The sequence below is a fragment of the Salmo salar genome, chromosome ssa14 (assembly GCF_905237065.1).
Source record: "Salmo salar chromosome ssa14, Ssal_v3.1, whole genome shotgun sequence".
Taxonomy (NCBI): domain Eukaryota; kingdom Metazoa; phylum Chordata; class Actinopteri; order Salmoniformes; family Salmonidae; genus Salmo; species Salmo salar.
Window position 1 is genome coordinate 15,630,635 of NC_059455.1, and position 17,959 is coordinate 15,648,593.

General features: G+C 43.5%; 2 protein-coding genes across 6 annotated transcripts in view; one reads left to right on the forward strand and one right to left on the reverse strand.

Moving 5' to 3' along the window:
- Positions 1 to 4,853, forward strand: part of LOC106568889 (histone deacetylase complex subunit SAP130) — a 21,065-nt gene extending 16,212 nt beyond the window's left edge. For all 3 annotated transcript variants that reach the window (XM_045693968.1, XM_045693969.1, XM_014139672.2), the window contains exons 17-19: positions 1,329 to 1,432; positions 1,798 to 1,911; positions 2,314 to 4,853. In XM_045693968.1, coding sequence (XP_045549924.1) covers positions 1,329 to 1,432; positions 1,798 to 1,911; positions 2,314 to 2,472 — 377 coding nt within the window. In that variant the 3' untranslated portion in view covers positions 2,473 to 4,853. The remainder of the gene's footprint in view (positions 1 to 1,328; positions 1,433 to 1,797; positions 1,912 to 2,313) is intronic.
- On the reverse strand, positions 839 to 17,935 carry LOC106568891 (uncharacterized). Of its 3 annotated transcripts, XM_014139677.2 has the most exons (10): positions 17,443 to 17,935; positions 15,833 to 15,890; positions 13,432 to 13,593; positions 10,657 to 10,854; positions 8,473 to 8,664; positions 8,260 to 8,349; positions 8,005 to 8,140; positions 7,866 to 7,913; positions 6,122 to 7,758; positions 839 to 5,897 (listed from the first exon to the last, which is right to left on the reverse strand). In XM_014139677.2, exons 1-10 carry the CDS (start codon positions 17,502 to 17,504, stop codon positions 5,832 to 5,834), a joined length of 2,649 nt encoding a protein of 882 aa, XP_013995152.2. In that variant the 5' UTR covers positions 17,505 to 17,935; the 3' UTR covers positions 839 to 5,831. The 3 variants fall into 3 exon arrangements, with proteins under 3 accessions (XP_013995152.2, XP_045549926.1, XP_013995151.2); XM_045693970.1 differs by lacking the exon at positions 17,443 to 17,935 and having other exon boundaries at positions 8,005 to 8,137; positions 15,833 to 16,093; XM_014139676.2 differs by lacking the exon at positions 17,443 to 17,935 and having other exon boundaries at positions 15,833 to 16,093.
- Positions 17,936 to 17,959: the final 24 nt, after the last annotated feature.

A 17,959-nucleotide genomic window follows, 5' to 3' on the forward strand; every position in this document is an offset into this window, starting at 1 on the left:
TTAAATAAAGGATCAATTTACATTAAATAAAAATCACACATAAAGACTATAACCTCTAAGATCAGAAAAAATACGAGGATACTTGGCAAAATGCGGTATGTCATAAACCGGAGCACTGCTCTGTCTACACAATGATCTTCCTATTCAGCAGTGACTGTAACATTACATGGACCAGCACACACCATACCAAACTACTATCAATCTATCGCCTGCAGAAACACTCGTTATAAATCATATCTGCTGGTTTTCGAGACCTTTCATCACCACTTTTCAAACTACTAGGACAGAATGTTTATTGAAGGAATTCTCTTCAAGTTGCTCAATTTGTTTACGGCTCTTTTAAGTCACGTATTCCCCGCTTTCTTCAAATACGATTACACTGCCACGTGAATTCCATAACTACTAACAAGAAACAGACAACTGCTGGTCACCCACATTCAAGAACAACTAATTCTGAATGACCTACAGAGGCCCTATGATCTGGAACTCGCTCACGGCTGAATATGCCAAGCAATCCCTGTCATTGTACTGAAGACATTTTTTGAGGCACCTACTGTCCATCACAGCTCTACACCCTAGTAGTTGGACTTTCTGCTTAGATTTTATTTTATTTATGACCACTGGGGGGGGGGGTTTCCCCCTCCTGCACATCGTTTTTTTTTTACTGTGTTTAAACTGTCGTTCTATTTTGCAAATAAATTAACTAAAAACTACATTTATATTATAAAATGTTATTTTCGAGAGACTGAAATTCACTTTTTGGTGGGACTGAAATTGTATTATTATGGGTCTGAAATGCGCTTATTGTGGACTGAAATGGCAGTGATGCTCTGGAGGCTTTTTGATGTTGATTTGTTTATTCATTGTTTTGTTTGGACAACTAAATTACACCACAATTATTACAACATCACACAAGGTTATTATTCTCACCAGATGTTAAGATGCATACATAGGAAAACATTTAGAAATCACACACACACACACATACACACATCAAGAGGACAACTTTTTCTTGTGCTATGTGCACTGTGAATCCAAACTGGAAGGTGTAGTATGCTATGAAAGCGAGTGTCATTTGTTGGCTTTACGTTTTTGGAGACATCACAAAATGCTAATCAGGGAAATGCTATTTACCTTGCTAGCAAATGACCAGTCACTTTCATAGCACACATATTACATGACTAGGGCCTAGAGTTTATCCCTGCCATGTAATTTGACCAGGAAAAACTCCTGACCCTAGTTATAGTTAAATAGCTTAATGATGTGTGTTTGTTGAAGGTATTACTGTATTATAATATGGCTTTAATGGTGCGTTGTCATGGTTTCAGAGGAGAAGAAGGGCACCCTGCAGGACGTAGCCAATCAGAAAGGGGTGGTGTGCAGAGCGCAGGGCTGGAAGATGCACCTGTGTGCTGCACAGCTCATGCAGCTGGTGAGAGAAACACTACTTCCCTTTTACAATGATCTTTGTATAGAGAGTACAGTTACTCAGTGCAGTCAACATTTTAAGCACTATGAAAAGACAACTCAAGAGTTATGAAGTTGGAGGTGGAGCGAAAAGGGATGACACTTGAAAATTGTACCCGTGTGGATCTCCTGGTCTCGCGTCAGAGAGAGCGACGACCGTCTGCACTGAAAGTGCTTCATGGTAATGCATCACGTTATGACGTAGCTGTCGGAAGACAATGAAGTGGGTCTAAAACTAGATCTTCATAGAACAAGAGACTTGTCCTTCTGAATAAGTCAGTTGTGATGTTGTAGTGTTGGTCTTTATACGTCTCTCCTCTCTATCGCTAGACTAATCTGGAGCATGACGTGTACAGCCGCCTCACTACCCTCCAAGAGGGTCTGATCCCAAAGAAGAAGGCCGGGTCGGATGATGACCTGCACCGTATCAATGAGCTCATACAGGTCAGAGGTCAAACACGCGACAACACAGCTTTTACAAATAAATCCATGCACGTCTGCTGCTCATGGGTAGGAACAGAGTTTTCTCAGACCACGTGACCTAACCAGGAAAGACTAGGCCCTAGTTATTGCCTACAAACCCCATATGTTTTCTCATCACTCATCACTATCTGACTGACCACAAGTTTACAATATCTAAGAACTCGCTATTCCCATAAACACTACTGCTACACACTATTATAACCAGGCATGCCGCCATGTATCAGTATTTGGTCTGGTTTTGATCAATTCCGCAGGCAGCTTTATACCATTTCTGAGGACTCAAGGGAAATTCTACCTGGGCCTAGTCTTTGTTATGAATGTCAGTCAGCCATTTTGAATTGTCTCTCCCTCCCCTTTCCCCAGGGTAACATGCAGCGCTGTAAGCTGGTGATGGACCAGATCACTGAGGCTAGAGACACCATGATGAAGGTGCTGGACCACAAGGAGAAAGTCATGAAGCTAATCAACAAGAACGGTGGAGCCAAGAAAGTCAACAAGCTGAAGCGCAAGGACAAAGTCTAGAACAGAGGTGGGACAACCAAGCCTAGGCTAACCCCCTGTACCTTTCTCTTTTTGAGGACCGCACTAGTCTACACCCCTCACTGATCTGACCATGATTTGACCATGGACAACTGGCAGATTGTGGCAGTATGGTGTCTGGGGTTACTTGTTAGCTGTGCGTGACCGTCCAACCACTCTTGACCTAGAACTGTGACCTAGAACTGAGACCCAAGTGGTCGGCAGAAGGAACAGATACAGTTCCACTATGTCCAAGTGGGGAGCTTGTCAACGGACAGGAATGTACAAGTATTAAGACTGCTTCAGGAAGTTGGTTTGTCCTCAGTTGTTGATTGGATGGCGGGTAGAATTATTATGATTTGATTGGTTGAATGATGGTCTAGAGGGGATGCACTATGTTGAATTAATACCCTTGAACATTGTGTGGTGTAAAGCATTGATATGGGTTGTTGAACTATCATCAAGTACTTATTACGTAATAAATGTGTAAATCTGTACAATGTATTTATCCTTACTTCACTCTGGTAATGGGATCAAATCAGAAGTGTGCTACCAAGTGCAGTCATTGGAAATGTCACTCTACGGTCCAAATGAAGAGTTTTGTGTATCACAGTATTCCACAGCTCTTGGGACAAATATATATATATATGTCAAATACATTGTCATGTGCTTGTTTTAGCTTTGAGTTAGCCGCCTGGCAAACTGAATCAAGTACAGCTTACGTATTTGACCCCAGGTTCAACGTAGTATTCTCTAAGTAAAGATTGTAAAAGAAAGTGCAACTGTCATCTCTTCTATGCCTTTCACTCTATTTGGGACAAAATATTTAAGGGATGCCTTCTACTGCTATCAGTAGCTGAGTGTACAATGTCTGTAAACCTATAGGGACAATGTACTTTAGGGGGCTTTAGCTTGGAATGTTGTACAAGTATTGTTCTTGGTTTGTGGGCAAAGGGAAAGACACTAAAACTGCAACAGTGTTATTCATGGCAGTCTGACATTTCAAATGAAGACATGACTAGCATTTTGATGCATCTCCTAATCAATCATACAGTATCAGACCGGAAGAGGCGAAGCGAGAGGTTTTACTCCGCCCAATATCTGTCCGCGAAAATAAGCCCACAAAGTGAGGAATTTTTGTATGGAGGTCAATGAGTGTCGAATTTGGTCAACAAAAAATGTAACTAATTAGCTACGTGAGGCTTATTTGATTGAATATACGTTTTGCGATGATAAGGTTCTTACGAATGCACTCACGTAAGTGGATTCTCGTGACATTACGGCAACTTCGGAAAATATTAATAAATAGCTTTTATATCAGAGTTGTGCCTGCTGTTATAGAGAGAGATGTAGTACTTATCATGGGTATCACATGTTTTAGCATGGACATTGCAATTGAGGGCTTCCACCATTTTAAAGTAGTCAACTGGGTGGGGATTTCTGAGTTGGGAGCAATCAACTAATGAAGAAAATGTACTACCTTAAAAATGGAGATGTAACCCTGATGCTATAATGGCACAGATACAAAGATGAGTCCTCCATCTCTATAGCCTGTTGTTCAAACACGCATCTGTCCTCATTGGCTAGAATAGTCCCACCTGCGCCTCGTTCTGCCTGCCTTCCATCTTTTGAGAACATTTATTTCCATTAGAGCGGTTACTCCATGAGTCTACAGTAGATAAAAGTTGAATAAGGATAGATCTGTTGTCCTCAGTCGCTACATGTCTATTGTCTATTAATGTTCTAATTCTAAGTAAGCATGCAAAATATTGCTAGACAGTCAATGAGGAGTGTCTCGTTATAGAGTTATTTGCTGAAGAACACAAGTTCTTTTAAATGTAAATGGACATGTTTTTTTTTTTTTAACCAATATGAACTGTGAATATACAAGTATACCCACTCATCAAAAGTGACGCTATTATTTGACGCCTTTGGTGTATGGTAGTTGATTACATCAATACAAGGTCATCTGTAGCTTCTGAACAACCTTCAGTGGCAGGAAGGTTCTTTTGTGCTTTTTGTATGCCATATCTTGTTGATTCTGTATAGTATCAACTATGTTTTGATAGGATATGGATTAAGAACTGTATGAAACAAGGTGAAATTGTGCGTCCATAGGCTTATATTGTGCATATGCACACAATGTACAGTATCTATACATTCTTTAATGTTGTATGTGTAAAAATAAGTAGATTTTGTTGATTATATGGCCTTTTTTTTTTTTTTTTTGACCAAGCAGGTTTGCTAGTGTATTTTTCATTTATTTTACTATGCGTTGTAGTTTGTGGTGAATGTGTATTACATGCAGTTGGGTCTAGATTATTACATTCTGTTTGTTTGTTTTGCCATTCCCCATCACTGCAATAAAGACACTTTGTACTAAGCATGTGGCGTGTTATATTGGCAGTACCAGTACGCAAAAATGGGACTTCATTTTGTAACGCTATGGATATTTGCACACTGGATGAACGGTTAATTTACAGTAGTATGTGTGAAAGATTAGCCACTCCCTCACGTTGTAATCCCATAAATTGATCTATGTATTACTGGCCCAGGGGGTCTGAGAAAGTACATACCGATGTATATACGTATAGTTGTTGAAGGTTTGGCTCGCGCCATGTCACATTGGTAGTTAGAATATAATATAGTCAACCAGGAGAGGGCAAATCTGCTCGTGGAAGGTCCAAGGGGTGTTAAACTGCTATGTAACAATTTGTATTGGCCACAGTTGGCTTTACTTATTAATTATCAGTTGACTAATACAATTGAACAAACAACTGCTCAGACCCTGCATTCTACCAACCTGGTTTTCTCACCTCCCTCAAAAGTAATCAGTTGTATCTGCAGACAGCTCAACTCCAAACTATTCACTCCATCCTTTTCCCTATCCCTTGGCACCTCATATACTGTATATCGGATAAAGGATGGATGGTTGAAGAGTTTCAAGATAAACAGGATAATAAATCCTTTTGTTTTCATGCAATTCAAACTCGAGGTCTTAGGGATGTGGAATTGTATGTTCTCACCTCCGAGAACCTACTGCATCTGGACCCAGATTCAATACTGTATTGCAACTTTAGCAGGGTGTAGAACAAACCAAGGCCGTGTAACTGCAAAGCAACCATCAGCAATTAATAACTCAAATTAGAATCATCAAATTATGATTTTCAATTAACATATCAATCACATTAAAATCAATGCAATGTTGCAACCCTTGACTAGGGGTCAAGGTGAATCATGCCAGCTTGGAGAAAAGAGACTCTCATTCCTGCCTTCGCTTCATATCCTTCCATCTATTTCCCCATTGTTGTACTGTACTGCAGAGTCATGGCCACGCTGGTGACTTCCTTCTAGGGAATGGTTCATTTGTCCAGGCTGTGTGTGCGGGGGTTGACTGGGCCAAAGGACAAGGATTCCCTGGAGTTGGTCTGTGAGGCAAGAATACAAATGATAAAGTTACTGTCACTGGATCATAAACAGTAAAATATTCACAGATGCACACACTAACACACACACACATACCCATGCTTGTACACAAACCCACAGGTACACACACCCTCTTACAGTACACCACACACACAACTATACATTAAACACACACATGCAGAACACACATGTCCACAGAGTGTCAAACAACAGAAGAGCCACTGACCTTAACAGTCGTCCAGTCAGAAACGGTGTCTACAGACTCTGAGTGGGCGGTGTCTCTCACTCTGAATTGAAAGTTGTCTGGACCAGCGGTGTTTCCCGGTCTAGGCTCACAGGGGTAGAGGTCAGTGGCGACTTCAGGGTTATCACTATAACTACTGCTTCCAAACACAAGGTCCAGGTCCAGTAGGTTGCTTCCAGCTGCCATAGTTGGTACTGTTCCTAATGGGTCAGACGCTGTAGGATTGTTACAGTCTGACTCAGCAACACTGTTGGCTCTGCTGAGTTCCAGACCAAGGAGATCCATTGTTGCAGTATTACTGGGTTCTGAACTATAGGGGTCCATTGAAACTGCGTTACTGAAATCAAAGCTAAAGGAGTCCCTTTTGTTTGTGTTATTGTTGTCTTCAAGGTTTGTATCATCGCCGCTGTGTAAGTCGACGATAGCTTGGTTGTCAGTCTCAAAACTTAAGAGTTTGAAACCATAGGGGTCAAATGTGTCTCGGTCGGTGGCATGAGATGTATGTCCAAACTCGTAAGGGTCGAACACATCTTGGTTCTCAGATTGAGCAGTAGGCTCAAATTCGTAAGGATCAAATGAGGCTTGGTTGTCAGCTTCTTCATCGCTGAGTTCAGTGTCAAAAGGATCTAGGATCTCTTCGCTGTGGTGTTCGGGGCTGAGTTTAAATCCATAGTTGTACGAAGTTTGACTACTGGGCTCGTAGTTGGGCTCGTAGTTCAGCTCATAACTGTTGTTGCCGAAGCTGAATTTACTGTTGTGTTCAGCTGAGCTGGTAAGAGGGTCCATCCCGATAGCACTGTCCAGCTCTGAATCAGCAGAGCGGTTGGAAGAACCTGGATCACAGCCTTCAGCTTTGGGAGTGTCTGGCTCTTCTACAAGGTCAGCCGACGCTCCCCCTTTGAGGCGTCTAGGTGGACGGACCGGGCGTGTTGGTACAGGAGGGCTGGGTTCAGGAAAGTCGCATCCACCTGTTCCGGCAGGTTCTGAGTCACAAGCCTGAATCCCAACAGGGTAGCTGGGTTCCACGGAGTCGTACCCAGGTGGCATCAGGTCAAAGTCAACTGGTATAGATCCAAGAGTGATGTCAATCTCTTCTATGTCCGAAGGAGGGGATACTGCGTTGATATCAAACTCGTATCCATTGGGGTCGGATTCGGTGGAGAAGTTGGGTCCAGCAGCCCAGGTGTTGGCCCTGGATGCTTGACTGAAGGGTCCGCGCCCAGAAGCTACGCCGGGTTCATCTGGGTCATCTAATTCAGTTTCCAAGGAACAAGTTTGAGCTGCGTAGATGGGCTTGAAACCCAAGCGTTCGGTCACGATCAAGGTTTGGGGCTCAACGAAGGAGAGTTCAATAGCATCCGTGTGAACAGTGTCCAGATCCTCCCTGCTGTAACTGATTTCTATGTCACTGGATTCGTCCTCGTCGGGGAACTCGGACTCGAAGCACTGGGTGCCGGTGGAGGCTTTGTTCTCAGCGCAGGAGAGGCTGTTGTCTGTCTCGTCGTTAGATCCAGGTTCCAGGCGGGTGTCCGGATCAGTGGAGGGATAGGGCTCCTCTGACCCCTCTGGAAAGAGGATGTCTGCAGCGAAGGGGTCCGTGCCTTTGAACGGGTCATCATCTACGATAAAGGATCAGTCGCAAACAGAATTAGAGGCCTGGATAATGCTATAGCGTATCATTATAATCAATCAGATTGTCAAAGTTTTAGATATGAACTTCACTCACCAGATTTATCCGTTTTGGCAAAGAGGTCATCATCTTTGAAAAGGTAATCTGCAAAAAGAAAAGAATCATCATCCCCATCATCGTCACCACCATTATCATCATAATCATCATCATCAAATCATATGGAACAGATGCTCACGTTCAGATTCACAGTGAATGAAGGGGTCAGGGTGGTAGAAGTCGAGCTCTTCGACGGCTATGCTACTGGTGGATCGTGTTTGGGAAATCTTTTCTTCGTCCTCCATTTTCTCTTCCTTTTCTCCCTTATCCTTCTGCTAGAGAGGTATAGGTTAAACATTTCTCACAGTTTAAGGGAGTTTTCCTCCTACATCCAGTCTCTTCAAATTATTTTTGGTTTATAGTACATTACACTGAGGTAATGCGGTAGCCATACCTTTGGTGTGCTTGGTGTAGTTGTCTCCTCCTCCTCTTCTTGTGTATCAGCCAATCCGTTCTTAGCGCGAGCCTCACATCCTAGGTTTGCCTGTGAAAAGAGGGAATTGGCAACTCATTTCAAAGCCCGTAGGACCCGTAATTCAAGCTATCCAAAGTTTTATGGGTTTGATGGACATCATGTGGGATTTAAACACTTTTGTATGAAACATACCAGGATTTCAGCGTAGACAGGCAGTGATTGGCTCCTGCCCCATGACCTGGCTGGTACAGCGGGGACGTCAAGAGTGCCGTCCTCTGTCCTGAGGCTGCTGGGGGATGTGTCGATTGGCTCCACCCACTGGTGGTCTGGCAGTGTTGCATCTCCCGTCCGCTCCCCACTCAGTATACTGAGCGTCTGCTCCTCCTAGTCCACAGCAGTCATCAACGAAAGCAATTATTTGTCATATATATAGATTACCAGTAAAAAGTTTGAACACACCTATTCATTCAAGGGTTTTTCTTTATTTTTACTATTTCCTACATTGTAGAATAATAGTGAAGACATCAAAACTATGAAATAACACATATGGAATCATGTAGTAACCAAAAAAGTATATTAGAGATTCTTCAAAGTAGCCGCACTTTGCCTTGATGACAGCTTTGCACACTCTTGGCATTCTCTCAACCAGTTTCATGAGGTAGTCACCTGGAATGCATTTCAATGCCTTGTTAAAAGTTAATTTGTGGAATTTCTTTCCTTCTTAATGCATTTGAGCCAATCAGTTGTGTTGTGACAAGGTAGGGGGGTTACAAAAGATAGCCCTATTTGGTAAAAGATCAAGTCCATATTATGGCAAGAACAGCTCAAATAAGCAAAGAGAAACAACAGTCCATCATTACTTTAAGACATGAAAGTCAGTCTATCTGGAAAATTTCAAGAACTTTAATCATTTCTTCAAGTGCAGTCGCAAAAACCGTCAAGCGCTATGATGAAACTGGCTTTCATGAGGACCGCCACAGGAAAGGAAGACCCAGAGTTACCTCTAACTCGAAGAGGAGCCCAAATAAATGCTTCACAGAGTTCAAGTAACATCAACATCAAGTGTTCAGAAGAGACTGCGTGAATCAGGCCTTCATGGTCAAATTAATGCAAAGAAACCACTACTAAAGGACACCAATAAGAAGACTTGCTTGGGCCAAGAAACATGAGCAATGGATTAGACCGGTGGAAATCTGTCCTTTGGTTCCAACCAACCATATGTGTTATTGCATATTGCATGTCTTCACTATTATTCTACAATGTAGAAAATAGTAAAAATAAAGAAAAACCCTTGAATGAGTAGGTGTGTCCAAACTTTGACTGGTATTATACATCTTAGAAAAGTCTATGCATGTGTTAGCTTTGCCCAGAACAGTAAGAGATGGGGGCAGGCCTTATGCTCCACTTGGCAAGGTAAAGACCAAGTAAGTAAGTGGTTGGGCTTGAGTGCTAGGCACATGGCTATTCAAAGACCTTGTGCTTGTCTTTATCCAATAAAATAGACCTTTTGAACTCTCCCTGAATCAATGACTGTTATCTACTTAAAGATTATGTCTGGTACATCATCAGCAAACAAAAGAAACCCAGCTGATATTAAATATCGGTCTACTACAGCTTGAAGGCTTTTTCTCGTGAGACAGAATGATTAAAAGGAACAAAAATCAACATGGAGGATCAATAACACATACAACGGATCGATGCGGCCAGCCTCTTCACTCTCCAGTCCTGTGACAACACAGATCAATACACTGGGGGGCATGATGAAGGCTACACATGGATCACCTGTCAGCAGGAGACTGAAATAATAATGAATCCCCACCCCCTGCCGGTCTGACTGAACCGCTTTATATTAGTATTCTCATGTAACAGAGGTGGTTTGGAGTACCTTCGCCTGAGACCTGAAGCTTTAGCTCAGCGGGCTAACACAGAGGAGACTTGGGTTTCAACCTCAGTCGGTCACACCCACATATACTGTAGCCTGATACCATATTCTTATATTCGCTCTGCATCCTGGCATTCTAGGAAACCCTAGAGACTATCTTACTTCAAGGGTTCCAGTTGCCACATGAGGAGAATAGCAGGAGACACAGTGGCAGGAAATATCAGAGGCCATGGTCCAATTCTCTTAATGGGCTTTACAAGCTCGAATACTCTCCCTTGTGACCATAGCCCAGGGCTTGTTCGCTGTCTTTTGTGACCACTGACCCTTTTGATGACTGCAGGACTGGATCAATTAACTCATGAAAGACTAGCCTATTGTAATGCTGTCATCAATCCAATCCTTCCAAAGCAGGTCTTTTTTGGAAGGACAATGAGTTCATAACCAGAGTGGGATATATTTGGAAGGGATGGGTCTTCAGCTAAAGACACATCAACCTGTAAAATCTCCTCGTATGATTGGCTGATGGACTCCTCCAGAGGGATGGTGCGTTCGCCCGCCTCCTCCACCTTCCCCTGGGCCCGTCTGACCTCCATTTTCAGCTGTTTGAGTTTCCTCCTGGCCCGGGCCAGCTCCCGCTCATACTCCTCCACCTTTGTCTCCCTGGCCACCTCCTCCGCCTGCAGGGAAAGAATCTGTAAGGAGGGAAGAAGTGGGACAGAGGAGGAGAGAAGGAGACAGCAGAGTCAGAGGGAGATAACGTGGGAGCCGTGAAAGGGTAGCAATAATAACATGGATGAATATAATCTTTATTCTTTTGAAGATTGGAGAATAGGTTTGAACTGACCACAAACCAACTAAGAACTGGATTCAATCTGTAGTGCTGAAGATAAGCTTTGTGATGTGATTGTAATTTAAAGGCAATGTTTACGCGTTTCCCGAGATTGCGTTCACTAACAATTGAAAGCTTCCATTTCAACTGCGCTACAAAGCTAATCTTCGGCACTATGCGTTGAATCCAGCTCCAAATCTGTCTATGGTTGGTAGAGGTTTTTGTTGTTCAGTGTCCTCGCCAATAGAGCAAAGATAAAAATACGGAATAAACTTTCACTGATACAAATTACCATTCACTCATAAAAACAGTACTTGTTGTGTTTTATTCAGTAAGAGGCTGATTCAGACAGGTGTGGCTCCCTTGCGCGCACTGATTTTTAAAAATTTAACCGCTGAAAACCCGCCCACTTGTTGACCATAGGATTTTCTCGTGGAGTTTTATTCAATAGGGTTTTCAGTATGTTAATCTTAAACCATCCCTTTAAATACTGTGTTCCTTTAATAGGGATTTTCGACAGGCTCACTAGAATCGAGTGAACGAGTTCAGAATATTAGGGATCAATGAAAGAAAGCCATCTAAATATATGCATATTCGTCTCCTTTTCAGCACCAACTGGTAGATTGAAAAATACTCTGATCTTCTAGATTATTCAGGTTAGGAAAGTCTTTATGAATCATGCAAAAACCGGGATGGAGAGCCTTTACACAAAAAATACACTACATGACTTGTCGAACATCTTATTCCAAAATCATGGTTATTAATATGGAGTTGGTCCCCAATTTGCTGCTATAACAACCTCCACTCTTCTGGGAAGCCTTTCCACTAGATGTTGGAACATTGCTGAGGGGACTTGCTTTCATTCAGCCACAAGAGCATTAGTGAGGTCGGGCACTGATGTTGGGTGATTAGGCCTGGCTCGCAGTCGGCGTTCCAATTCTTCTCAAAGGTGTTCGATGAGGTTGAGGTCAGGGCTCTGTGCAGGCCAGTCAAGTTCTTCCACACCGATCTCAACAAACCATTTCTGTATGGACCTCGCTTTGTGCACGGGTGCATTGTCATGCTGAAACAGAAAAGGGCCTTCCCCAAACTGTTGCCACAAAGTTTTAAGCACAGAATTGTCTAGAATGTCATTGTATGCTGTAGCGTTAAGATTTCCCTGCACTGCAACTAAGGGGCTTAGCCCAAACCATTATTCCTCCTCCACCAAACTTTACAGTTTGGGAAGGTAGCGTTCTCCTGGCATCCGTCAAACCTAGATTCGTCCATCAGACTGCCAGATGGTGAAGCATGATTCATCACTCCAGAGAACGCATTTCAGCCGACGCTTGGCATTGCGCATGTTGATCTTAGGCTTGTGTACAGATGCTCGGCCATGGAAACCCATTTAATGAAGCTCCTGACGAACAGTTCTTGTGCTGACATTGCTTCCAGAGGCAGTTTTGAACTCTGTAGTGAGTGTTGCAACCGAGGACAGGTGATTTTTACACGCTACACGCTTCAGCACTCGGCAGTCCCGTTCTGAGTTTGCTCCTAGACGTTTCCACTTCACAATAACAGCACATACAGTTGACCCGGGCAGCTCTAGCAGGGCAGAAATTTGACGAACTGACTTGTTGGAAAGGTGGAATTCTATGACAGTGCCATGTTGAAAGTCACTGAGCTCTTCAGTAAGGCCATTCTGCTGCCAATGTTTGTCTATTGAGATTGCATGGCTGTGTGCTCAGTTTTATACACCTGTCGGCAATGGGTGTAGCTGAAATAGTCGAATCCGATAATTTGAAGGGGTGTCCACATACTTTTGTATATGTAGTGTATATTGGTGAATCAAAAAGACAGTGGTTTGATTCATCCTGAAAGTTCCCATATTCCGTTTTTCAATCCATGAAAAACTGGAAGGTGAGAAAAGGGTACAATATGGGTTGAACATATATAACTCTATACCTATCTATAAATCTACCTTCGCTAATCATGGAACTGTGATGACAATAGTCCAGTCGTCGTGAACCGTGCAAACTGCTATGTGTGGTCTGTGTTCCGTAAGGATTCAGATAGGCTACATGTCCCAAATTATTGCACAACTTGTTAGAACGTTAGCTTCATATGATCCACTATTGCTAGCGACACTCAGGAACAACCACACGGGCGTGACAGAGGAAAGAAAGGTAAACTAATGATGTAATGGGATGATGTAAAATGTAGGCTACAAATTGAAGGCAACTAACACTAAAGTGACAGTTATTATGTATGTTGGTATTACTGACACACCTCTGCCACACAAACGTATAACTCGCTGGCATGTTTAAGTTCAAGGTCAGAATACGCGTAGAGAGAAAAGTGCATGAAAAGGGAATTCAATTCAATTTACATGTGTGCAACTTAAGTCTGAATTCCCCCCTAACAGCAGCCAAAGCAGCTGTTATCTCTGTGTGTGTCTCACCTGCTGGCTCTCTTGGACGCACTCCAGCCTGGTCAGTTTGAGCTGGTCCTCCAGCTCCATCCTGTGCTGCTCCAGCTTCTCCAGGGTCTCCGCCAGCTCCCGGCGGTCACCCCGCTGCTCCTCCAGCTCAATGCCCTCCTGCTGCACGGCATCCTGCAGGTCCTGGTGGGGTGGAACACACAGGCAGGTGGAGGGAGGAGTGGAGACATGAAGAGAGGGAGAGATGGAGGGACAGCAGGGGCAGATGGAGCAGAGCGAGAATGGAGGGGTGGAAAGAATGGAAGGACACGTGGACAGATTCAAAGAAAGCAGGACCAGATAGAGAGGGAATGGGGAGAGAATGTGAGAGAGAGAAAGAAACAAGGGGCAGATGGAGAGGGGTGGGAAAGATGGAGTGACAGTAGGAGCAGATGGAGTAGAGGCAGCAGTGACAGAGAGAGGAGGGAAGGGAGAGAGAGAGAGAGAGAGAGAGAGAGAGAGAGAGAGATCAGTGGTTACTGAAAATCTGAGGAGATGGAGGCTAGAGACAGACAGCTACTCAAAGTCCCTTTCGCTGCAGAAATAAGGCTTACTTGGAGTGATGCTTTTCCATTAATTTTACACAGCAGTATCCAACCTGATCTCCATTCTAAAAAGAGGAATGATTAGAAATCTAACTGACTGGAGGGAAAACTGCCAAGAAAGAGGGGGATGGGCAGAAATAGAAAGGGAAGTGGGAAGGAGTGGAGAGAGGGGGACAGAGAGAGAGAAAGAGAGATATATAGAGAGGGAGAGAGAGAGAGGGAGAAAGAGAGAGAGAGAGTGAGAGAGAGAGGGAGGGAGAGAGAGAGAGAGAGAGAGAGAGAGAGAGAGAGAGAGAGAGAGAGAGAGAGAGAGAGAGAGAGAGAGAGAGGGAGAGAGAGGGGGGGGGGGTAGTGTAAGAGCCAAAGTTCAAGCAATGCTTGAGGCACTTTCCTAGCGAGTATCCAGGGCTCTACACGCATGGTATTCTGATAATGAGCTTGTCGATACACTAGTGCGAGAGGTGTTATGAATGACAGACAATGTGCTGTACTAACGCAGATAAATTACTTTATATTCACAGGCACTTTCAACCCTTCAACTGCTGGATTCTGTTTTTAGCTGGAAAGTCTAAAGAGCATTATAGTGAGCGAAGTAAAGCAAAGTAAAGAGAGAAATAAAATCTCGCTGTAGTGACTCAGACCTGCATAAACCATGAGAGAGCTGTTTCACTCAGGCTCAATATGCACAGCTCATCCTGACAGTTGGCTATTGTCTGGAAAGGATTTCAGCCCTTCTGCTCAATGTCACTAGGGGATCAAGTTGTGATATTCTGGGGAATCATCCCAGATAGCAAGCTGACACAGGGAAAATTTTAGGCCAACTTGCAATCTTGCTAAACAAATCGGACATTTTCCCAACGTCAAGTTGCTACCTTGGATGGAGGGGCACTTAATAATTCACTTGAGTAATCTTCATAATGCTACAATGCATCTATCATGCATCTACTACCATTTATGCACAAAGTAGTTCATTCTGCACTGTGACATTGTAGCTATTTGACAGCAGAAATACACAGCGGCTCAGGACCTGTATTCCCAAAGACCTGATCCTAGATCAGCACTCCCTTTAGAATACAAGCCCAGTAGCATAGACATTTGCAACAATAATCTTTTAATAATACCACTAGCTGAGAGACAGGAAATCAGTTTTGGGTGAGATCATGTCGAGGCCACCTCTCGGTAGTCAAAGAGATGCTGTTGCCGGGGGATACAGAGCTCCATCCCAGGTTGTTGCCGGGTTACAAAAATAGAATCTCACACAGTGACATCTCGACAGGTAGCGGTGCACGGAAAATGTTCACAGTGTACTGTAGTTGAAATAATGACAGTCATTCCTATGATGCTGGGATGGGCATTCCTATGACGCTGACGAACACCAGTCGACACGATCTGTGTTCTCATGGCCAGATGGTCCTCTGTAAATGCAGAGCTTGCCTCCTCTAAAAGGAAGGTGCGATAGAGAAAAGCATTTGGAGATATGTCAAAGGGAATCTGCTTATTTAAGCCTAGCGATTCCCTAAAGGATTACTAATACCTGTACTTTAATCTGTGCACGCCTTCCTCAATCTTCACACACAGAACAACATGACAACACAGAAGCCTCTCAGCTAAGAGACCTGCCCCGTACAGTACTGTATGCTCATGTAAGGTGCCATTAGAAACCCTGCACATGCTGATCAGGCTCGCACATAACACATACACCTTACTGTAGGCAGTGAAACATGAGAATGCACACAGACGCGCACACAGACGTGCACACTCAGACACGCGCTCACACACACACGCCCGCACACACACGCACACACTGTAGGAATGTAATAGGAAACGTGTGGCCTTACTCTGATTTCTCCAGTCTTCCGAGCAACACACTCGTCCTGTTCCACAAAGTCCTTGTCCCTGGGGGACCAGCAGAGAAGACAGGAATGTTTAAGGAGGGATGAAACGGATGCTGCACCTAACCATCCCCCCTTACCTTCATCTCCACCTCCTCCTCCCCCTTCTCCCTTCCCCTCTTCCCCAGCCTCCATCCCCACTCTATCCATTCTCATTAGTCTGCCAGTCAGACAGACGGTGCATATGGAAACTGAGGCAGGCTGTGTGTGTGTTGTGTGTATGTATGGGCACCAGGCAATAAAAGAGGGAGGGGAGAAGGGGAGACAGAGAGTGAGAGTGAGAATGTACCAACTAAGCTTGTGCAGAGGGGTTGCATGTAGATGGAGAATGAGTCAGAGAGGGAGGGGGGGAAGAAAGGGATGAGAGAAGAGGGAGAGGACAGGAAAGGAGATGGGCAGTCATATTTCCAGGGTAGCCCATAAAACGGTTGTCCGTCCATGACAGGAGAATTAACTACCTCCTCCTCTCCCTATCTTCCTCCTCTCATACTATCATTCTCCTCCCTTCACCTCCCCTCTCAAAACACTATCCATCATCCCCTCATACCTGATTCAGCACCGTGAAGGGTTAACAATCAGAAGAAATAATGGGAATGTGCCAATCCTCAAGAACATGCTGTCAAACCACAGTATGAGAGGCATTACTTGTTCATGAACCATTTCCATGATTCCTAATGTATCTAACAAAAGCTAAGTTAATATCACAGTACTGTGTTACATTGTATTATCCCTGTTGTCTCTCTATGCAAATTACTGTTTGCTCCAACCTGCAGAGGAAGGGGCTAGAGGAAGGGGCTAAGCCCAGTGAAAATCTCAGGGCTCAGAGGGCTCTAAATTAAAACAGCCTCGTTTGAGAATGACTGTAATATCAATATGACTGCAGTGTCAATGCAACACTATATGTCAAGGGAGGCCTCACCTGAAGACTCTTACCTACCTAGTTTTATAGAATACAGTACTTTAATAAACATTTGCACCAGTAAATGTTGTACTGCACCGTTTTTTTCTTCAATAAATACCACATAGTATACAAATGATCATTTTAAATAGCAATGAAAAATGAATGAGTGTACAGGTGAATGTAAAAGGCTATTTATTATACTCAATAGGAAATAGCCCAATCTGCTGTATAGGCCTATAGGTGTACATTTGAGAAATAATTTGCTTAAATTTATATTTTTGAGGAGATGATCAAGAATTCAATTTTAGAATTGTATTAATTACAATCAGTTGAAAATGAACCAATTAACCAATTGCTGTCTGTCTGTCTGTCTGTCTGTCTGTCTAAAATAGGCTATATTTTATTGTTGGTGCATGACCATGAATATAATGTATTGCATTCATGAACTAGCTGTTACTACGATCAATGAGAAGATATACTGGTCATTCATTAAAAAAAGCATCTCTTCACAACAGGATTGTTGAAATTGCATAGGGGGGTAAACCGTTAACCTTAAACATGACCTCGCTCTATTATGGATGATAGGTCAATGTAGAAAAGGAGATTATCGTCAACTAAGCATTTCCTTATCCATTATCTTTATCTCAGTACCAACCTCTCACTGCACGGTGCCCGTTGCCTTGGCGTCCGCAAGCAATCCAGTACAAAACGCATCATCTCTGCGGTACTCGCTCTCCCATCGCATCCCCAGGTACCCGACTAGATCTTGGCTGCGGTCCGGTGCACAGCGTGGGATCCCAAAGCGATTATCCGAGAAGGTTTTGATAGTTCGGTTATTTACCTAGAAATAAACATGGTCGACTCTGTTTGGAGTCAACTGACGCTTCTGGTAAGTTTTACAATTTCTCATAGCCTCTTCCGACTCCATTCTTGAGCCTTTCATCACGTGGGAGGGTCGACCCATAATACCAGCTGAGTTCAGAGGCGTCCAAACATCATTAGCGTTGTTTACATTGCCATTGTGCTACGTTATATAAGTTATAAAGCCTTTTGTATGGTGCAAAAATATATATTCGTAACATGCTATTCTGCTGACGCAAATGTGCAGGGTGGGGGCAGATAAGACTCCAAAAAGCTACATTGGACCTAGAGACAGAGGATGCTGACTGCTG